This window comes from Carcharhinus amblyrhynchos, chromosome 12 (assembly GCF_965287045.1).
Source record: "Carcharhinus amblyrhynchos chromosome 12, sCarAmb.v2.hapA, whole genome shotgun sequence".
NCBI classification, from domain to species: domain Eukaryota; kingdom Metazoa; phylum Chordata; class Chondrichthyes; order Carcharhiniformes; family Carcharhinidae; genus Carcharhinus; species Carcharhinus amblyrhynchos.
Window position 1 is genome coordinate 71,623,592 of NC_137335.1, and position 23,411 is coordinate 71,647,002.

The 23,411-nt window shown below is 43.2% G+C and overlaps 1 protein-coding gene across 3 annotated transcripts in view; it reads left to right on the forward strand.

The window, feature by feature from the left end:
* The window catches only part of LOC145351076 (alpha-actinin-2-like), a 97,656-nt gene that overhangs the window by 37,120 nt on the left and 37,125 nt on the right, over positions 1 to 23,411 (forward strand). For all 3 annotated transcript variants that reach the window (XM_080200684.1, XM_080200682.1, XM_080200683.1), the window contains exons 2-9: positions 4,673 to 4,787; positions 7,621 to 7,740; positions 8,530 to 8,616; positions 11,277 to 11,364; positions 14,292 to 14,370; positions 17,235 to 17,316; positions 20,783 to 20,868; positions 23,310 to 23,402. In XM_080200684.1, the coding sequence (XP_080056810.1) occupies positions 4,673 to 4,787; positions 7,621 to 7,740; positions 8,530 to 8,616; positions 11,277 to 11,364; positions 14,292 to 14,370; positions 17,235 to 17,316; positions 20,783 to 20,868; positions 23,310 to 23,402 (750 nt within the window). The remainder of the gene's footprint in view (positions 1 to 4,672; positions 4,788 to 7,620; positions 7,741 to 8,529; positions 8,617 to 11,276; positions 11,365 to 14,291; positions 14,371 to 17,234; positions 17,317 to 20,782; positions 20,869 to 23,309; positions 23,403 to 23,411) is intronic.

Consider the following 23,411-nt stretch of genomic DNA (forward strand, 5'->3'; position numbering starts at 1 on the left):
CCTAGTCGCCACACTCTGGCGCCTGTTCGGACACACTGAGGGAGAATTTGTATGGCCAGTGCATCTAACCGGCACGTCTTTCAGACCATGGAAGGAAACCCGCACAGACACAGGGAGAAGATGCAAGCTCCACACAAACAGTGATGCAGGCCGGGAATCAAACTTGGCTCCCTGCTGCTGTGAGGCAGAAGTGCTAACCACTGTGCCATCTGCCGCTCCTACTTATTCCACCCTATAAATTTTCCTTGTTTCTCTCTTAGCCTGCTCTCTTTCTTTGTTTTATTTTAAATGTAATTTTTGCGCAGTTAATTAAACTGCAAATTTTGATTGCAACCCATTGCAATTATTTGACTGCATAGTGTTTGCAGATTTGTCAAGGTTTTCCAATCTTGAAGTAAAGGTGTAGGGCTTTAAACTTACTGAACTAGTTTTCATTTTAAAGCAGATTACCTATTAGTGAATTAGCATTTGAAAGAGGAACGCATGCTTCATAATTGCTCTATTAATATTAGCTTCAAATGATATTCTATCACAAGAGACACTTCAGGTCATCGTTGCAATTTTGCTGGTTTGTGCAAAGTAAATTTGTCCACTTCTATGGGACCCTTCAGTAGTTCACATATTAGGTATAGAGTTTCTTTAGTGGTGAAGGACGATGCTCTGTGGCTAGGCTGCAATATTGCAGTGATCCTACTTTTGGTCCAGTAAATAGCACAGTGGCGTGGTGGTTAGCACTGCTGCCTCAGCGCCAAGGACCCAGATTCGATTTCCGGCTTGGGTCTCTGTCTGTGTGGAGTTTGTTTCCCCTTGTCTGCGTGGGTTTCCTCCAACAATCTGAAGGACATGCCGGTTAGGTGCATTGACCCGAATAGGCACCAGAGTGTGGCGATTAGGTGAATTTCACAGTAACTTCATTGCGGTGTTAATGTAAGCCTTATTTGTGACCAATAAATAAATAAACTTTAAAACTTTATAAACAGATGATGTAAGTTCAAATCCCACCATTGCACAGACCCTTCAAAGCAAGTCTCTACCATTTCCTTGGGGCATCGCTGGGCTCCTGATGAGGTTACAACAGGACATTAGTGGAAACCAAGTGGAATTTTTGGGTATAATTGCCCATGTTAATATTGATGCTATTAATCCATTAGTTTCTGAACTACTTTGTTTAAATGGGGATCAGGTCTTTTTAAAATGATGGGAAGTATAATGTAGCTATAAACAGGCTTGGAAAGTTGCCACCAGAATGACAAAACCAAAATATAAAACTAGCAGGCTGCAAATGAGAGATCAGAAGAAATTTTCCTGCTTCCTTTCTTCTGGCTATAAGCTGGTTTTATAATGCACAAAACTTGCATCAGTGGCGCCAACTGTGTGCAAAAATGGATCTTAAGTCAAATTCTACTCAGTTTACTATGAGTTTGCAGCTGGCTGTTTAAATCCCATGCTTCAGGAGCCAATGTGCAGGGGAAGAAAAATAATGCACTAGTGCATGCAAGTCAGTGTTACAGATCACTTAAAATCATAGATTCGTCAAATCCCTACAATGCAGAAGGAGGCCATTCGCCCCTTGAATCTGCACCGACTCTCCGGCAGAGTATCTTACCCAGCCCACACCCTGCCCTATTCTCATAACCCCATGTATTTACCCTGCAAATCCTCCTAACCCACACAATTTGGGACACTAAGGGGCAATTTAGAATGGCCATTCCACTTAACCTGCACATCTTCAGAATAAGGGAGGAAAGTGGAGGAGCTGGCAGAAACCCACGCAGGCGCGGGGAGAAACTCCACACAGACAGTGACCTAAGCCGGGAATTGAACCTGGCTCCCCGGCGCTGTGAGGCAGTAGTGCTAACCACTGTGCCACTGCTCTTTTAACATTTTGTCCTTGAGTAATGCCAGGGGAAATAAATGACACAATCCCCAAACAGCAGCATATATTGTGGAAATATTTTACATTGTAATTCGAGGAGTTGTTATGCTCATTGCGTCTGAAATGAATTGCGAACAGGTGGTAGGTGGCCAGCGATCATCATTAACTTTCATCGGAGATTAAAATGCTGTCAGTGTCAAACTACCAGATGCACTTCAGTATCTCTGTACTCAAAAAACAATCGTTGTTGCTTTTCTTATTCAAAAATAACCAAACAAAATAAATTAGTGCATGCTAAATACTTCTGAAAAATTAATGTGTCTCCTACAATTCTGTAATGTTTATGTTAGATCATGGTAAATCTCATTAAATTCTCAATTAAACTAGCTGCTGAATAGGTGACTGAAGAGTATGTCTGTAATTACTGCTCTCTGTTCACATTTCTTTGTGTCTTCCAATTGTCTGCACTCCTTTTCAAAGGTTAGGTGGATTGGCCATGCTAAATTGTCCTTTAGTGTCCCAGGATGTGTAGGTTAGAGAGATTAGTGGGGTAAATATGTGGGATTCATAAAATCTCTACAGTGCAGAAGAAGGCCATTCTGCCCATTAGGTCTGCACTGGCTGTCCGACTGAGCCCTGAGCCCATCCCCACCCTAACCCCGTGACCCTGTGCATTTACCCCATTAATCCCCCCAACCTACATATTTCAGGACACTAAGAAGCAATTTAGCATGGTCAATCCACCTAAGCCATCTTTGGAGTGTGGGAGGAAACAGAGCACCGGGAGGAAACCCACACAGACATGTGGAGAACATGCAAACTCCACACAGTTAACCAAGGCTGGAATTGAACCAGGTCCCTGGTGCTGTGAGGCAGTAGTACTAACCACTGTGTCACTGTACCTCCCACTGGTTACTGGAATAGGGCAGGGGGGTGGGCCTGGATAAGATGCTCTGTTGAAAAGTGCAGATTTGATGGGCTGAATGGCTGCACCAAAGGGATTCTGTAATTCTAAACTGACTAATCCATGAGATCCCTGTGACCAGCAAATCTGAGTTTTGATTGGTGGCGAATACTCTTTTCTGGTTGGTTGTTGTCAAGCATTTATTCAGGAAAGATTATTTGTTGACACGTTCCCATCCCCCAATCCCCCCATCCCCTTGTCCAGGGCCGAGCTTCCTGCATCTAAGCATTGGGCTCCACCTCCTCAGCTCCATATGCCTTCTTGCTGTAGGCCTTGCTCCCTTTCACCAACAACTTCTGTCTTTCTCGGTGGTGCTGATGCAATCTCTAGGTTATTAGTCACTGGCAAGTCACCAGCACCATAGAATTTGCCTTTCCATCCACCTTCAGATCTGCAAACAGCATCAGAGAAGGTTATGCTGATAGTCACATGAATTAAGTCATGCGGGGGGGGAAAGTCATCTGGAACATAAAACACCAGCAAAGACCTCTGAGCCAAATGACCCTTTTCTATCCTCTAAATTCAATGTAAATCGTTACTTAATTGGTTAATGAATGATCCGTTGTTAAATATTCATAGATTCCTTACAGTGCAGATGGAGGCCATTTGGCCCATCAAGTCTGCACCAACTCTGACAGAATATTTCTGGTTCCTCTGGTGGGTTTCCTCTGCGTGCTCAGGTTTCCTCCCACAGTCCAAAGATGTGCAGGTTAGGTTGATTGGCCATGCTAAATTGCCCCTTAGTGTCCAGGGATGCGTAGGTTAGAGGGATTAGTGGGTATGATATGTAGGGATATGGGGGTAGGGCCTGGGTGGGATTATGTTTGATGGGCCGAAGGGCCTCTTTCTGCACTGTAGGGTTCTACGATCTATAATATATTACCCAGGCCCTCTCTCCTGCCTTAACCCTGTAACCCCACACACACATTTACCATGACTAATCCATCTAACGTGCACATCTTGGGACACTAAGGGGCAATTTTAGCATGGCCAATACACCTAACCTGCACATCTTTGGCCTGTGGGAGAAAACTGGAGCACCCGGGGAAACCCACACAGATACAGGGAGAACATGCAGACACCATACAGACAGTGACCCAAGGCCGGAATTGAATGTGGGTCTCTGGCACTGTGAGGCAGCAGCTATATTTTAATGCTTTAATAATCTGGGAGATAACCTCGAAGCAATGATACAAGCTGAGAAGCATATCATAAAGTTAGTGAGGAATAGATAAACGTGTGCTGGCTCTTTTAAAAATGTAAAGAGTGTGTTGCTACTAATGAGTAGCTTGACTCTAGAGAATAATTTCATATCTTCATTGCAATCCTGTGACAGATGAAACATAATGGCACTTCATTCACTGTTACAAAGCACCAACTTTATTGAAGCAGCATTTAATATGACTAACATTTGAGCTAGCACTGAAAGATAATGAAATCACAGGTGCCTATTTACACCACCTCCAGGCACCCACAACTCTCTGTGTGAAAAACTTCTTCTGTACACCTCCCATAAACTTTCTCCCTCTCTCCTTGAACCTGTTCGTCTTTGTAATTGACACTTCCACCCTGGAAAAAGCCGCTGACTATCCACCCTGTCTGTGCCTCTCATAATTTTGTAGACCTCTATCAGATCTCCCCTCAGCCTCTGCCTTTCCAGTGAAAACAATCCTAGTTTATTCAACCTCTCGTCATAGCCAACATCCTGCAGAAGTGAAAATTACCAAGCAGTGTTCGAACTTTCCTTTCAGCGTTTCTGAATTGAAAACAAGTTATTCCATTGCTTAAAGACAAAAGGTCAGTCAGAGAATGATTTTTTTTTTGCATTTCAGACTTTTACTGCTTGGTGCAATTCACATTTGCGAAAAGCTGGTACACAAATTGAAAATATCGAAGATGACTTCAGAAATGGCCTTAAACTCATGCTGCTTTTGGAAGTTATTTCAGGTAAGTTGAGTCAAGCATTTTGCTTTCAATAAAGGACAAGGGCTCAGCTAGCCTTGTTGATACTGCTCAATGTAAAAGTGAACTCTGAGTGTAGTGCTGCACGATATAGATCGGGAGATTGACTTTTTTGTCCTTGGTTGTTCATCATAGCCAAGTGGGCAATATCATTATTGTAACCAATCTCAATTTCCCTCGATTAATGGGGCAAATAATCAGCCAAGTTTCCAGTTCTTTGTCCCTATAGAATGACTCTCACTGAACATCCAATGAAGATTGAATCAAGTTTAACCTTGAGGCCTCTTGTAGTTGAACAGTCTGTCATCACTCCAGGTTCACACATGAAGTGTGGTCCCTTGAGTGAGATCCAAAATACTGCTGCAGTTCAAAGACAGCAAAACTTGGTTCCTTCAGTAGAGGTGTGGAGGGGTGAATTAGTTCCTCTTCTGTACCTACCCCCAAGCACTGCTCAATTCCCTTTCTGGCGTCAGCAATAATTGCTCTCCCATTAGAGACTGTTGTACAGTTCTTTCCACTTCAAATCTGATTGTTTGTAGTCAAGGCTCCATTGTAATTTTAGTTGGCATCTCCTCATTGAGTTGGTTGAGTCATATTCTTGGAGGTATTTCTCCTTGTCATTTTCTCAATGTTTCAATCATATGAAGCTTTCTATGTTCAGTTTTTGCACAGGGCAATGTGTTGCATTGTCCAATCATTTCTTTGAAATTCATAACATTTACACCACAAAAGGAGGCCAATCGGCCCATTGTGTTAACAAAGATCTGACTCGCTAATCCCATTTTCTGGTGCTTGATTCATATCCTTGGAGGTTACAGCAGTGCACATGCTCATCTAAATATTTTTTAAATGTTGCGAGAGTGTTTGACTCAATTGCCCTTTCAGGTAGTGAGTTCCAGGGTCCTATCACCCTCTAAGTGAAAAAACTTCTCCCCCCATCTTAACCTTCTACCTCTTAACCTTAATTATATTCCCCTGGTTACTGTCCCCTCTGGTAATGGCAAAAATTGCCTTTCTATCCACCTCATAATTTAATACACCTGTATCAGGTCCGCTGTCAATATCACTGCTCCAAGAAAACTGCTCCAGTCTATCCAATCTCTTTTCCAATCCTGGCATCATTGCTAAAGGAAAAGAATATAGAAGTAGGGATGTGTTGTTGTAACTGTACAGGGCATTAGTGTATTGTATATAGTTTTGATCCCCTTACACAAAGAGGGATGTAGCAGCATTGAAGGCAGTTCAGAGGGGGTTTGCTAGATTGATTCCAGAGATGAGGTGTTTGCTTTAAAGTAAAGTTTATTTATTAGCTTACATTCACATTGCAATGAAGTTACTGCGAAAATCCCCAAGCCACCACACTCTGGTGTCTGTTTGGGTACACTGAGGGAGAAGTTAGCATGGCCAATTCACCTAACCTGCACATCTTTGGACTGTGGGTGGAAACCAGAGCACCCGGAGGAAACCCACGCAGACACAGGGAGAACATGCAAACTCCCACCCAAGTTGGGAACCGAACGCGAATCCCTGACACTGAAGCAGCAGTACTAACCATGGCACCGTGCCGCTGCATGAGGAGAGTTTGAGCAGTTGAGGCCTATACTCTCTTGAGTTTAAAAGAATGAGAAGAGATCTAATTGAAGTTTATAGGATGATAAAGGAGATTGACAGGGTAGATGCAGAGAGGATGTTTCTATTGCGGAGGCAACCTAGAATGAGAGGTCATAGTTTTAGGATAAGGGGTAGCAGATTTAAAAGAGATGAGGAGAAATAATTTCTTTCAAAGGCTGGTGAAACTCTGGAATTCACTACCCCAGAGTACAATGGATGCCGGGACAACAATGAAATGTAAGGAGGCAATAGACAGATTTTTAATTAGTATTAGGTTGAAGGTTAATGGAGAACAGACAGGAAAGTGGAATTGAGGCCAAGATGAGATCAGCTATGATTGTAATAAATAGCAGAGTAGTGTTGAAAGATTGAATTGCCACTCATGCTCCTAGTTCTTATATTACTATGTTCTTTCCTCCCAGCTCAGACCCTCCAGCCCAGACAACATCCATAGAATCCCTACAGTACAGAAGAAGGCCATTCGGCCCATTGAGACTGTACCAACCACAGTCCCACCCAGGCCCTATTCTCGTAACCCCACACGTTTACCCTGCTAATCCCCCTGACACTAAGGATCAATTTGACATGGCCAGTCAACCTAGCCCTGCACATCTTTGGACTGTGGGAGAGAACCAGAGCACCTGGAGGAAGCCCATGCAGACACAGGAGAGAGTGCAAACTCCATGCAGACAGTGACCCGAGGCTAGAATTGAATCTGGATCCGTGTTAGGCAGCAGTGCTATCCACTGTGTCACCATGCTGCGTGGTCTCCTGTATCCTAGTAAATCTCCTCTGCACCCTCTCCAGTACAATCATATCCTTCCTATAGCGTGGTGACCAGAACTGCAGATCTTCCTCTTAGTTGTATTCCTTCTACAGAACTATCTTCCCATATCTTCCATCATTCGTTCTGTTTGCATACTCAATTTCTGACTTACTTTTTTCTGTGATTTGGTTCACTAACATTTTGTGTAATCCAGTTTCCTTCAAGGTTTTCATTTCCTGAGCTTTAGCAGCCAAAATATGTCTAGTATCTGACCTGGGCAAGTGACACCTAGCACAAACTTCATTCACTCGCTGTCCTATGGTACCTCATTTCACTATCAAACATTAAAATGGAATGAAGAAATTATGGGGATAGGGGAAACCGGAAAAGGGTTCATGTGCTCGTGAGTTAACATTTTTTGATACTTTTTTTTCTGTCTAGGTGAGCGACTCCCGAAGCCAGACCAAGGCAAGATGCGTTTTCATAAAATTGCAAATGTCAACAAAGCACTGGATTACATTTCCAGCAAAGGAGTAAAGCTTGTGTCAATTGGTGCCGAAGGTAATTTAAACCAGAAGATCTATGCATTGCAAACATAACAAGGAGGCTTGAATGATAAATAAGGCAGCTGGAGGCTACTCTGAAAAAAGGCCCAGGATGCTTTGTCTGTAATCGTAGGTCCACAAAAAAATTATCTCACTTTTCTCTGGCACGCACAAGGTGTCCTTCCCATCCCCCTCCCCCGTAGCACCCTCACCAACCCAACTGCGGGATTGTATCTCCTCCCTTCCTAGACCAAGTCTACTGGCTGGTTCAGCGACAGAGCTGCTCTTGCTGACACCGAGCTAAGTCAGTCTGGCACCCACATCTTGCTGACAGCATCTAAATGGCACCCAAAGCCACTTCTGTTTGGGCTTCACACTGATTGGGACCAGATGCAGTGCCAATACGCCACCATCTTCTCACCTGCAATGGGAATTTTTCAAATTTTTCAAACCATGCCCTTGCTGAACATACAACACTCAGCACTTGTGTACAAGCCAGCCATGCACCTCTCATGTTGTTGGACTGTCTGGACCTGTTGAGTTTGTCATAGAAGCATCTTTAATTCACATTTGTCCTTTTATTCTGATTGCTGGGTGTTATACAATGACAGTTAAGGCACTTCACTGTCTTGACATTGAAACTCAATGAGGAACAGTTGTGACGAACATTCCGAGTCTGAATAAAGATCGACAGTTGTTTAGTAGGACATATTTTTGATGTGCAGATTTATTGTTCTAATGGGATTACATCAATGTGAAGCTTGAATGTTGCACTAACAGTCTGCTTTCATTTTCTCTATTGCAGAAATAGTAGATGGGAATGTGAAGATGACTTTGGGTATGATTTGGACTATCATCCTCCGTTTTGCGATTCACGACATATCTGTGGAAGGTAGGTGAAAAGAAACTTCTAATTGCAATCCAATGCAGCCCATTCAACAAAGGCTCAGATTTCCAGGGGAACCTGATGAGGTGATGAAAACACCAGCGGATATAGATTTGTATCAATCTGACTGCTAACTTTTTGTGGGACTTCCAGAGATAAAGGGAGCAATTCCCCTCAAAACGTTCAAAATGTTAAATTTGCAGGAAAAATCACGTGTAAATCACGATTGTTTTTTCAGTGGGAGTTCAGACTCGCATCTCCCACACTCTGTGCAATGCAGACAGCACAACTGTGAATATCATTAAAAGCTTGGGGGGGGTGGGGGGCTGCTATTAACACTGGAGTCTGATAGCTCCAGAACACTGTGTATGCGCGGTGGCCCCGATCTGTCAGCCTGCAGTTTACTGGCCAGTTCAATGGCTGGCCGACCTGGGACACTGGCTCTACTCCATACCGCACCTCCCCACCAACCACAGCTCAATGACAGCTGGATCGCAACGCTCTCAAGCATTCCCGGGCCAGTCCCAAACCCCTTCCTCCCCCCTGTCGTCCTGGAGCACTCCAATCTCTAGTCACACCACCCCCCAGCAGTGACTATTCCACCCCCCCCACACCCCCCACGCTAGCAGACATCCTCTCCATGGGATGTAGACCGCACCCCCCCAGCCCGTCCTGATTGTTGGCCTCCCTTCAGTCCTGATTAATCCCAGTGCAGAGTGACAATGGAACCTCCCACACCCCTAAATCACACCCCCTAAGCCATTCCCCCCATGCCCTGCCACTTGGCATGGGCACTTTGCCCCTTGGACAGTGCCAGGGGTACAGGCTGGCACTGCCAGGGTACCCATACCCAGGGGGCACCACCCCTGCCTTCCAAGCCCCCTGTGGGGCCTGATTGTCCCCCCTTCACTCCAGCTGGGTCGACCCACTAGTTCCCCGAAAGTGGAGAGCTACTCTAAACCCCGCCGGAGTGAATGTGTATTAGCAGGGTAGGAGAGGCCACTGGGCCTGGAGAATTCAGCCTCGGGCCTGATAATCACATGCAAATAACATTGAAAATAGATTAAAATTACTCATCTGGTGTTCCTGCCAATTTCCTGCATGGCCCCGACCACGCCAGATTTCCAGAGTTGGGAGGCGTGCGTGCACCAGGAACGCATGCACGAATCTCGCGAGTCAGCACACGCGCGCGTCTCCCGACTGAACCCACCAAAAAATTAACAGGTCTGAATGGGAGAATCGCCCCAGAATATCTTCTCAGGTAGTGGCACCAAATGAGCAGTACCACATCAGCTATCTGTTTTTGGCAGAGGTGAACACCAGGTGCTGCAGATATAACTGGCAGCTAATGCAATACTGCCAGTTCTGCGCTACCCGTACCAAGTCCCCCGACAATAGTTGTGTGTGTGCACTCCAGCTATATTGTTACTGCGCTGTGTGGTGTTTCCCTTGGTTGACCTCTGGTTCTAACCTTGAGGCATCTAACCTTGAAGATTCACAAGTGGAACTTTCATCCTTGCTGACAGTGTAAAACTGAGAGCAGATTCTCTGCCCTTCATACGCCCTGTCTGATATTAGCCATCTAATGCCTTCATGAGTGTAATGACAGCCAGTTTGTTGTCCTCTACAAAACTAGTCTATGGACGTATGTTAACCATATAAATCTAAATTTACACCCCAAAAGCATTTTGCAAAAAGAATTGGAAAGGTGAGCAGCTGCCAAGATTCGGAGGGAGAGGTTAAGAAGTGCCTGAAATTGTGAAGAAAAACGTGGAATTTTGAAGGCTTTTAATGGAGGAGTGGGAAATAAAGCCATAAGAACTAGGAGCAGGAGTAGGCCAATTGGCCCCTCGAGCTTGCTCCGCCATTCAATAAGATCATGGCTGATCTTTTCGTGGACTCAGCTCCACTTACCCGCCCGCTCACCATAACCCTTAATTCCTTTACTGTTCAAAAATTTATCTATTCTTGTCTTAAAATCATTCAGTGACATAGCCTCAACTGCTTCACTGGGCAGGGAATTCCACAGATTAACAACGCATGAGGGGTGTGGATTCGAGTTGGCCTTCCAGGAATTGGGAGCATAGAGGGGAGTGCGTTAAGCGCTAGACGCCAGATAGAAAGGCATTATATCAGAGTGGGGGAATAATGCTGGAAATTGGAAGGGTTAATGCCATGGCAGGGTTTGAATGTGAGGAAAAGGAATTGTTCTTCCCATCTGTATCAGGGAGGATTGTATTGACACTCTGGGCATAGTCAGTGCTGATGTTTTGATGAGACAGATAGAAACCACTGACTTTGCTGCTGTCTACACAAGACTCCCACAGCTGTAAAGGTTTCGCACAACTGACTTAGACGACATCAGCAGTGGGCTATTCCAACCAGGATGAAAATGACCTCAGCTGGGCTTTGAGCAGCAGCGTAAGATCAAGTAATTGCTAATCTAGAATTCTATTTAAATCAGGAAAATTCTGACAGACACTTCTACTTACTTCTGAGCAGAAGTTAACCTGGCAGGAAATAATTTGCCCAATGCCATAAAATTCTTGACATAAATACTTCCTAATCATCCGATTGATTGAATGTGTTTACTTTTATCTCCGTTTCTCCCTGAGGGTGTCACCATGTTTGTGTACATATGAAAAGCTTGATTTTTTTTCCCACAGAAACATCCGCTAAGGAAGGCTTGCTTCTTTGGTGCCAGAGAAAGACTGCTCCCTACAAGAATGTAAATGTGCAGAATTTCCATACAAGGTAAGCCAAGGGGCTATAGATGCAAATTGTAAGAGATGTAAGTATTAATTTTAATGTAGCATGTGCCAGAGACATGCATGTCGAATTGTGCGCGGCCATTCAGGCACTTAGCTGGACAGTGACAAGGACCCTGGATCAAGGACCCAGGTCGGAAGTCCTCTTCGCAGAGAGCTACCAGCGAATTAGAGGTGGGAGGCAGTGATTACTGTCAATACTCAAACCATTCGAGGCCAAGGATTATCACTGGATCCCAGACCACAGGCAGGATGGCTGGGAGGGATGGGCTGTGTACATCGTTGCTGTATGTCCTGTGTGGTGACTCCCCCACCTACATGGTGGGATGAGGCCTTTATTTGGGCATTAAATTTGATGCCATGTGTGCCAGAAGTATGCGCATTGCATTCCATAATTCCTCACTTCTGACACTAATGGGCAAAGCAGGAAAGCCCTCCACAGGCATGCCCCCACAGACTTACTCAGGGCAGAGGTGGGAAGGTGGGGGTTTCCCCAGTAAATACCCTTTTCCATCAGATTAAATGCACCCTGACAAAACTCATGGAGCAGGGCCTTAAATTCCCCTCATAGAGCTGGACCAAGTTGAAAGTTTAAGTTGAGGGGCACTGATTCAGACCTTTGTTTGAAGCTGGAATGTAGTGGTGTCCGTGTCAATTTTATCATGATGGGGATTGTTTGCTACTCTTCCTGCACTGAGTGATGCACAAGACAGACTTTCATCTGCTTCCATAGTGAATTTTACCTGGAACAGTTTGTCACCAGATGCTTGTAGCTTCAGGAGTGCCACTCTGCAACAAGCATGGCTGACCAGAAGTCTTGCTGCCTGTCATTGGTGTGTTGGAGGGGTTTTGCAGGTTAACTATGAAGGAAGATCGTATTATGACCTTCCTTGGCCATCACCAGAACTTTTGGTTCTGAGGTGGAGATCTCCTGTCATAATGGGGATGTATTTCGTCTATCCAATCCTGATAAACAATGCATCTCCTACTGCTGATGTCATGGTGGGATTTTCCCACACCCTTTGAGGTGTGTTTCACCACAGTGGAGGTAGCCTACCATTGTCCAGCGATGGAATCTTCTGATCCTGCCTCTGCCAAATTTCCTGTTCTATGCCAGGAAACCTGTAGTGTGGTTTAACCATCGGTGAGACCCCCAGCGTGAACGGCTGGGAAATTCCAGCCCTCGTCTTTTTTCTCATACAAACAACATCTTCTAATTCAGTGGTTTTCTCAAACCCTATTGATTGAAGGGCCACTTTTCAAATGGATTAGTGATTACAGAGTCCTTCTTCCACTAACACCGCCCCCCCCCCCCGGTCAAAAATCATAATACAAATTCTCATAATCCCTGTGCAGATTTGTAATTTGCCATCCTTTCTTTCATATGATGCTTAAGTATTTTTTAAAACCCCTATCTTCAAAAAGGCAGAATTCACCAACAACCAACATAACTGCAGTTCTACTTGATGATCTTTCTGCTGGAAGAGTTGAAGAGGTTAGAATAAACCATTGGAAGGAGATTGTTGTCCATAAATGTTTATAATTAGAAGCTAATATTCACACTATCAATAGTTTGTGGATAAATATAATTATTCTAATCAGAGATACATTATTTGAACAAAGTAAGCCAAACTCCCTTTATCATGACCCGCATTAATAGATTTGAAATTAACCTTGTAAAAGTTGGTGGTCCTTTTATTTTTTCTGCACCTGTTTTGAAAGTTACTTTTCTTACTTTGTCACGTTAAGAATCGCCTCTGCGATATTGGTGGGAACCAATAAAAGGGTGGCACAGTGTTTGACCTTTTGAAAAAGGAAAGGACAGTAGGACTAGGGGGCTCAGCCTCAAAATAAAGGGGGTGCGGTTTAGAACAGAGTTGAGGAAGAACTTCTTCACTCAAAGGGTGGTGAATCTCTGGAATTCTCTGCCCGTTGAAGTGGTGGAGGCTACCTCACTAAATATTTTGAAGAAGCGGGTTGATAGGTTTTTGATAAGAGAGGGGATTAGGGGTTATGGGGAGAGGGCGGGAATGTGGAACTGAGCCACAACAGATCAGCCATGATGTTATTGAATGGCGGGGCAGGCCCGAAGGGCCAGATGGCCTACTCCTGCTCCTATTTCTTATGTTCTTATGCTCTTAAAAAGGAGAACTGGCCATGGACTGATTATCCACAGATTTAATGAAGAAATTATCTCGGGTTTCTTTTTATTCATTCATGGGATGTGGTTAGGCCAGCATTTATTGCCCATCCCTAATTTTTATCCCCTCAGTTACCTCCCAATTTGGGGATTAATAATTTCAAAGCAATATTAAAAAATTTGTGTATTTTTTTAAATTGAGATTAATTTGTACTTCGTTTCAGAAGTATACTTCAAGTATTAATCACTCCTCACTTTATGAATATATTCTCATAATTTTAGTGAGTTAAAAGGAAATTAATAAGACACTATTGCAAAGAATGTTTTAACAGATTTAAAAAAGTTGGGGGCAGCACGGTGGCACAGCTGTTAGCACTGCTGCCTCACAGTTCCAGGAACTCAGGTTGACTCCTGGCTTGGGTCACTGTGCGGATGCTGCATGTTCTTGCCATGTCTGCATGGGTTTCCTCCGTGTGCTCTGGTTTCCTTTCACAATCCCAAAGAGTTGCTGGTTAGGTGCATTGGGCCATGCTAAATTCTACCTCAGTGTACCCGAACAGGCACTGGCCTGTGACGACTAGGCGATTTTCGCAGTGACTTAATTGCAATGTTGATGTAAACCTATTTGTGATACTAATAAATAAATAAAATCCATGTATTGGGTGCTCATTCACTTGAGTGAGGAAATTATTTTTAGGACAAAAGAAAAGTTTGATGGAAACATGGTGCTATAATTTACATTTAAATTCTTGTTTGCTCCTCTCATTGTGAAGCTGGAAAGATGGTCTTGCACTCTGCGCGCTCATCCACAGACATCGACCTGATCTTATTGACTACTCCAAGCTGCAGAAGGTCATCTGTCTGATTGACGGCATGTTAATGTGCAGTATGTGCTGCTTGCTTTTGTTGCATAGTTTTGCGAGAAGGGATGGCCTGCATTAACTATGTTGGATGGCTCTTAACACTACATGTAGTTACCTCAACCTGATTTCTAAAGTTTCTTAATAAGTCTTGATGGCTTTGCATATTTTCTTGATTATAGATTATATATTCATCTGCTTAATTTTATGTGTCCCACTCCCATGCATAAATCCTCTGGCATTGGTGATAATTTCACCATTTACAATGTAACATTAAACACCTGGCTCCGCCCCTACTGCAGATCTTTCCAATTTAATATTCGTGTTGGTGGTACCTGCCTTTAGTCCCTGGCCTTTTGTGACCCTCCCGTTCCTTATTCCTCCTGCGTAATATCGCAATGTGAATGGTTCATGTTGCAATTAATGGACTTTGCAATCAGTTGGTATGGTGTGTGGGTCAGCTAACCATGGGTGTCCATATGTAGTGGACAGATGTAATGAGAAGAAGGTTCAAACAGAATTATAATTGCATACACAAGCAAGAGCATCTGTAAAAAATAAAAGCAGATTTCGACAATGTTGGTTCCAACAAAGGGTTATATCCAAAATAATAATCCATTTTTTCCCTTATAAATGCGAGCAGACCTTTAGCATATTCAGAGTATCATACAACACAGAAGAGGCCCTTCGGCCCATTGTGTCCATATTAGAAACACCTGAACTCCCACCTAATCCCATCTGCCAGCACTTGGCCCATAGCCCTGAATGTTATGATGTGCCAAGTGCTCATCCAAATACCTTTGTAAAAGATGTGAGGCAACCCGCACTGCTGGACAATACAAATCCGGATTGGGAGACTGAAACATACTTGCAAGCGTTAACTTCACATCCCAACTTCATAAATAACCTGTTCACTACAATTTGGAAAGAGTACATAGACAGCCATATATACAGGTGGAGATCCCACTGTGTCACTCTTCTGCCAACACAGTCTCCTCTTATTGTCTTTTGGGACCACAGTGACCAAAGCCAGTGTTTATAATGGTGTTGAAAAATAATTGTAAATAAATGGACAAGACCGTTGCTCTGTACTTACATGTTGAAGTTAAGTTGGAAGCTAGTTTCATTGCCACAATTAACAAAAGATATAAATGCATCCAGCCGACGCACTTCTATTTTCTGTACTACCTTACTGATTGATTCTTCGTCTCTGATCGTTTTCATTTATCATATCAGACGTCATGTTACTATCCTATTTCTTCTCTCTCACTGCATGCTTTCTGATCTATTGCCCCATTGTGGCTGGTTTGGTGTTGCTTATGTGTGTAGCTGGAAGAGTGGGTAAGCATTTGATGCCCTCATTCACAGATGCTGACCTGATTGGTTATGACGGGCCACAAGAGCTGTTTAACATGTATCTGTCTTATTGTAAAAAATTCTTGCATGTAGAAGACACAGTCACTACATTCTGCGTTCTCTCCTTTTATCTCTATGAATGGTATACTTTGTCTGTATAGCGTGCAAGAAACAATACTTTTCACTGTATACTAATACATGTGACAATAATAAATCAAAATCAGTCTGCTGAGAAAAGCTACTGGGGTAGGTTTTAACTTCATGCGATAGTGTAAAGCTGGTGATTGTTAATCAGTTACCTGTTCTGCATCTCCTGTGTTAACTTGCCATTGAAGTCACTGGCAAAGAAGTTACTTCATCATGTCTTTTATTCAATATTTGTGACATATGTGAGGATGGTGATCAGCCAGACATGAGCCAATCCCAAAAAGAATGCTTCATTTCTTGCAGGTACTGATGTAGTTTATTATTGGCTCTGTAAGATGCTTCTTGTGTTGACAGAAGCACAGTAAAAAGTCTGACAACACCAGGTTTTAGTCCAACCGATTTATTTGATAATAGACAAATAAATCGGTTGGACTAAAACCTGGTGTTGTCAGACTTTTTACTGTGTTTACGCCAGTCCAACGCCGGCATACCCACATCTTGACAGAAGCAGCCAGTGAGAAGACTGTACAAATAATCAAAGAATCTTACAGTACAGAAGGAGGCCATTCAGCCCAATGAGTCTGTACCGATCACAATCCCACCCAGGTTCTATCCCCATACCTATGCATTTACCCTAGCTAGTCCCCCTGACACTAAGGGGCAATTTGGCATGGCCAATCCATCTAACCCGCACATCTTTGGAGTGTGGGAAGAAGCCAGAACGGCCGGAGGAAACCCACGCAGACACAGGGAGAATATGCAAGCTCCACATAAATGGTGACCCAAGTTGGGAATTGAACCAGGGTCACTGGCACTATGAGGCAGCAGTGCTAACCACTGTGCCACCGTACTACCTCAACAATGCTGCATAGGGACCCAAAGTTCATTCATTCTCCATCATGGTTCATTTCTACACTTGTTTCTGGTCCTCACCTTTGCACTTGAAGCAGATTTGTGTTAACTTGACAGCCTTACTTGGACAGGGAGAATTGTCTACTGCAAGAAATCATGGTTTCTGTTGAATCTCTTTGAGAAAGAAAAGAAAGTTCAGGTTTACACCTTGGCCTTATAACTGTACGCAGTATCAGATGTTTTTACAACAGGGACCTCTTGTCCCCAGTGACATATTCACCCATTAGCAAAATGGCATCATTTCTCCCTTAAGAAAGCCTTAACTGTCCATATAGTTTCTTACGTCAGCAGTATTATTAAAGTGACAACTAACCAAAACTGGCTGCAAATGTTGCACTTGTTTAGAATTGCAGTTTTTCTGTCCACTTGCTATTCAAGTGGCCAAGTAACTTCTTGTCAAAGTTCATATTATTGAGTAACAAGATTGTCTTCTATATATAGGATGATGCCCTTTACAACCTGAACCTTGCTTTGGAGGTTGCAGAAAAAGAACTGGATATACCTAAGATGCTGGATGCAGAAGGTAATATGTACTTCAGTACAGGAGTTCTGAAATTCCCATTGTAATTTGAAATCAGAATGAAAATGTAAACATTGGAGTAGTAATTGAACCTCATTGTGCCTGATTTTCCTTTGGGATATTGGTTACCAATGCGTGAAGCAGGTATTGGACCTGATCTACTGAGCACTCTTCGACAAGCACTTTAAGCAATTAACAAAAGATATACTTAAAAATAAAAATTCTCAAGACATTACTGTGCAGCCAAGAGGAGCAGGAGATCCCTTGACTCCATGGGACTTGCAAAAGGCATCTTTCAACCCTCCCCGTTCAAGCTTGCACATTTCCAGTTGCCATTCCAAGCTAAGGGAAGAGGATTTGAGTCTAGGAGTAAGGATGTCTTGCTGCAGTTATACAGGGCCTTGGTGAGACCACAAATGGAGTTTTGTGTGCAGTTTTGGTCTCCTAATCCAAGGAAGGACATTTTTGTATTGAGTGAGAGTCCAGCAAAGGTTCATCAGACTGATTCCTGCAATGGCAAGACTGAGGTATGAAGAAAGACTGGATCGACTGGGCTTGTACTCATTGGAATTGATAAGAATGAGAGGGGATCTCATGCAAACATATAAAATCCTGATGGGACTGGACAGGCTAGATGCAGGAAAACTGTTCCCGATGTTGAAGGTGTCCAAAACTAGGGGTCACAGTTTAGGAATAAGGGGTAAGCCATTCAGGATTGAGATGAGAAGAACATCCTCACTCAGAGGGTTGTGAACCTGTGGAATTCTCTACCACAAAAGCTGTTGGGACAAATTTATTCGATATGTTCAAGAGGGAGCTGGACATGGCCCTTGCGGCTAAAGGGATCAGGGATATGGAGAGAAAGTGGAGGTGGGATATTGAAAGTACATGATCATATTGAATGGTGGTGCAGGCTCAAAGGGCCAAATGGCCTACTCAAGCACCTGTTTTCTATGTTTCCTCTCCCAGATCTTTCCTTCGGATTGGTGCTGCCTGTAGACCAAGAGAAACTTATTTCATCTGGGAGATGGAATCGAGAACAAGGCAACTATAGCCTTAGAAATAGAGCTAAATTTTCTGGGGATGATAAATACATAGAAAATAGAAGCAGGAGTGAGCCATTTGACCCTTCAGGACTGATCCACCATTCATTTTGATGTCAAGAGACACTTTCTCACACAATGGTTAGTGGAAATCTGTCATCCAAAAAAGCTATTGAGGCTAGGACAATTGAAAATTTCAGAACAAGAGATGGATAATTATTTTTGAATGATGGAGCAGGATTGTGGGGCTGGACTCTTATTCCCATGTTCCTATTTGTTACCCTCCCCCAGAGGACTACATGTGCTTCTCTCTCTCTCTGGAGAGAAGCACATGTAGTCTTCTGTCTATAGTGACACAGCTGAGACTTCTGACCCTAAAAATCCACAGAGATGTGATTTTTGTGATCTTGCTGCTGGGTTAATGTTGAAAAATGAGATTGATTAAAAGGGAATGCTGCAGGCTACTCGAAAAATGGATCCAAATTATTTGTACTCTTTCTTGCAATAATGTCCCTTGCCCTAAAACACTATCCAAAAGCAGATGGTGGCCCCCATGTCATCTAATCATATCATATGGATAATGAGTTGTTGTTGGAGAGGTGTATGCCTGTTGTTTAGCTGATGTACTTAACTGAGACGGTCGATAAACAAATCCCAGCATCCCTGTAACAGTTTGTCCTGCTGTGAAGCATCCTCCTTCTCAATGGTGAGTATACAGTCTCCCCAGTGAGCAAAAGCAGAGTCAGAGCCATGCACAGAATCAGCTGGATGTGAATAATCTGCTTTTGTTCATTGTGCACTTAAATGAACGCCAGTACCTGATCTATCCAGGCGTCCCTTGTCCAAAATAAGTTACCATCTACTAGTCTTATTTGACGTTTGGTAAAAAGTAACAATTTTCTTTCCAAACAGACATTATAGATGCAGCAAGACCTGACGAAAAGGCTGTTATGACTTATGTGTCCTGTTACTACCATGCGTTTGCAGGTGCACAGAAGGTGAGGCCAAGACTTATGGGCCACCCCTGACCTTTAAATTTCAACCTTCTGATTTCCAACTGCTACATCTCCCATCGTGTCTGGTGCTGGATTGTTCATGTGACTTTTCATGTTCCTTATTTCTGTCTTAATCACCGTTTTTTTCTGTTCAGTTGCTTCAGATCCTGGTGACTCGTGTTTCCTTTTTACCGTCTGATCTATAAGTTTTTCAAGTTTCTAGTGTTACTGCAGTTGTCAGCATTAAGCTGTTATTTCCATCTACCAATCTTACAATTCCTTCTGATTTAATGTACATTAGAGGCACTAATTGACGGGTTGGCTTAACACCAACATTTACTCATTCACACATTCACCCACTCACAACTCTCTGTCACTCATGTAATCACCCATGAATTCCTTTTACATTCTATGACATCAGAGAGGTTTCTGAATGAAAGAAGCATTTGGTGAAACAATGGTGACTTCCTCTGAAGAGACCTCTTATGAAATGAGGGCTATATTTTAGCCCACTTGTAGTAAGTCTTCGAAAGCAGAAGTCCCTTCGTTAAAGTTCCTTTATTTACAAACTCTAACAACAGTATGCAGAGTGCTAGCAGTTAGCAGTCTACTTCCAGGGGTATCAGAGGAACCGATACTCCCAGTTAGGTACAAGGCAAAGACTCCCTGATTAGTCGATCAATTGGATCCAATCTTCTTAGCCAATCTAATAAACTAAATCAATTTAACAACGAGACAAATTAAAAGGTACAGTTCCCGAAAGGAAGGGAACTGCTGGAAACAAAAAATAGTGGAAAACAAACTGAAAACATCAAATCAAAGTGTGATTAAAGGGGGTCAATAATGCACCCTAGACCCTGCGGTGCCCAGCGGGCATGGAAGGAAGGCATTAACAATCCCCTCAGACACCGCATGCTCCATATCCAGGGACACTCAGATGCAAATATGGCCATGGTAAAGGGTCAGGCATTTGGGTCGGATGACGGCCCCCCCCAGGGTCGCCCGGTAACTGGACCTGTTTATGGCAAGTTTTCCCAGGCCCAGGAGCAGGTTCACAAGGAGGTCCTTTTTCCCTGCCCTCCCTCCTCCACACCCAGTGTCCGTAGATCAGGAATATGTGACTGAAGTGCAAACAAAACACTAACGAAATGTTTTTGAGGAAACTAAAAAGAGTGAGCAGTCTATAACATTCATCAATTGGATCCTTAATCAGGAAGTTCATACTCCAATAGGCCATTCTCAAAGGCCTGATTGAAGTCATTAATTTCAGCAGAGCAGTAGGAAGGTGCAATGTAAGTGGGAAAATGCTATTTGCTCAAATTTGAATATGAAGAAAACTGTAGCCCTGCATTCCTTCCAAAGGCGAACATGGATTGCTACTTTTCACCTTGTTTATTCCACCCATGTTCTTGTGCTTTCCCTCCTCATTAGATATTGTCAACACACCCAAACCTGATCAGAGGGCTCTCATGACGTACGTTTCCTGTTTCTATCATGCTTTTGCTGGAGCAGAGCAGGTACTCGGAATGTTGTGTTGGCCGCAATGAATTTGGTGCTTGCAATAGTGCTTGTTTAGATGTATATGTTTTGTGTTTCATAACCAGACAATAACTTTATTCCCCAGGTCTTGATGTTAGTACATTTTCATGCGGACACATCATTAATAATATGTTTTTTCTCCAATAAGAGACAGATGTAGACAGAGTTAGTGCAGCCATGCCAAAAATTGTATTGATTAATTCAGTGTTTAGAGAGGCTGGAACTCTGACCTGATGTCTGCTATGGCCAAAGAGCACTTATTATTCACTTAAGAATGCAAGACAATGAGCAGTTGGATGAAGTACTGTTGCTGTGGGACTATGCTCCAGCATACGTTTTTAGAAAGAAGGAATGATGAGAACATGGGACAGAAAAAAGTTGGATCTATAATTGAGCAGTTCACATTGTAAATTTGCTCCTGTGCTGAATTTTCCAACCTCCATTCCTGTTGCATTTAGAGTTCAATTTCACAATTTCAGGACTCTATTGGGTTGGTAGTCTGCCTTAATGTTTGCTTAGCAATTGTAAGGCAGCTTTAACTGAATTGATGTTAATATTATTTTTGATAAACTAGTCAATTTCCCTTTATTTCCGAAATACCTGAGTTTCAGGAGCAGTCCCTTCAGATTGGAAATTGGCAAATATAACACCACTTTTCAAGAAAGGAGAAAAATAGAAAACAGGCAACGATAGGCCAGCTAGTCTGTCGGTCATTCGGGAAAAGCTGGGGTCTGTTATTAAGGAAAACTTAAGAATGCACTTCGAAAAGCTTAGATGATTAGATCAAAGGTGGTAAGTTGTCACTGGGTGGCACAGTGGTGACCATCACTGCCACACAGTACCAGGAACCCAGGTTCAATTCTGGCCTTGGATGACTGTCTGTGTGGAGTTTGCACATTCTGCCTGTGTCTGCATGGGTTTCCTCCCACAATCCAAAGATATGCAGGTTAGATAGATTGGCCGTTAGTGTCCTAAGATCTGTAGGTTAGGTGGAAGGTTCACTAAATTGGTCTCTGGGATGAGCAGATTGTCTATGATGAGAGGTAAATTAGGTAAATTGGGCTGCTATTCTCTGGAGTTTAAAAGAATGAGAAGCAATTTATTTGAATTATAGAAACCCTAAAGTGCAGAAAGAGGCCATCTGGCCCATTGCGTCTGCACCAATCACAATCCCACCAGGCCCTACCCCAACATCCCTACACATTTATCCACTAATCCCTCTAACCTACGCACCTCAGGACATTAAGGGGCAATTTAGCATGGCCAATCAACCTAACCCGCTCATCTTTGGACTCTGGGAGGAAACCAGAGCACCCGGAGGAAACCCCACAGACCCGAGGAGAATGTGCAAACTCCACACAGACAGTGACCCAAGGCAGGAATCGAACCCAGGTCCCTGGAGCTGTGAATTTTCCATGTTTATTTCTTGGTGTTATCTGATTATTTAGAAAATGAATTCTACACTCGTTTGTGATTCCCTAATAAGGGGTGAAAGGATGGGCAGGAAGGGAGTTAGGGAGCAAGGAGAGAAAGAAGGAGACAATGAAGAAGAAAAGAAGACAGGAGGAGGAGGATGGAGAAATGAGGATAGGGATATGCTTAGAGGGAAGGAGGAAGGATGAGGAAGGGAAGGGAAATGAGAGATCAGAAAGGGGATCTCTGTGCGCTAAAACAGTGCTCAGTAGGGGAAGACTAGGGTGAAACAACACAGAAGGCATATTTGTCTGGGAAATGTAGGACTTCCCCAGATGTGCCTCAAAAGTGATGTTAGTTAGGAGATGATTGCATGCAGAAGCAGTGTTTGTCACCCCTCCCTGTGCCAACTCCTCCCATGGTAAGTTGCTCCTGCAATGAGGATTGGATATGAAATCAACTAGGGGCAGGTTGATCCCCAACTTATGGCCCCTTCTCCCCAGAGTCAGTTGGAGGTTTTAAACTTGTGTTGCAAAGAGTTTCAAGCTGAGAATAACAACCTTTGCCATGAAATAAGTTGGACATCGAAAGGTACACCATACTGAAAAAGCATGCACACTTACACCATACTAAACATTTCCCTTGCTATTAGCAGATGGCTCATAACACTTAGCCTTGCCAGGGCTTTTCAGTTATTGATTAACATTTTGTGTCGGTTTACATTATTCTTACTCTATTTTCTAATGTGGTGCAAATACATATTTGGTTGCATTTGGTCTATGGAAGCTTTGGAATGAATGTAATCAAAAACTCATGTTTTGCTCATTTTGTGATTTCTGTTGGTGATTTGCCATTTCCCAAAGTGAACACTCATGGGTTCAACTAAGCTGCTTGCTTCCAAATACTGAATTACCTTCATGATCTTGAACGCACTCCAATTGCGATTTGCTGTTTTGCTTTGTGTGCACACATTTTTGTCTCAGGTGTGATTTGTTTTTCACGATAGGCCGAGATGGCAGCCAACAGGATCTGCAAGATACTGGCAGTGAATCAGGAAAATGAGAAATCAATGGGAGAATATGAGAAGCTGGCCAGTGAGGTAAACTGA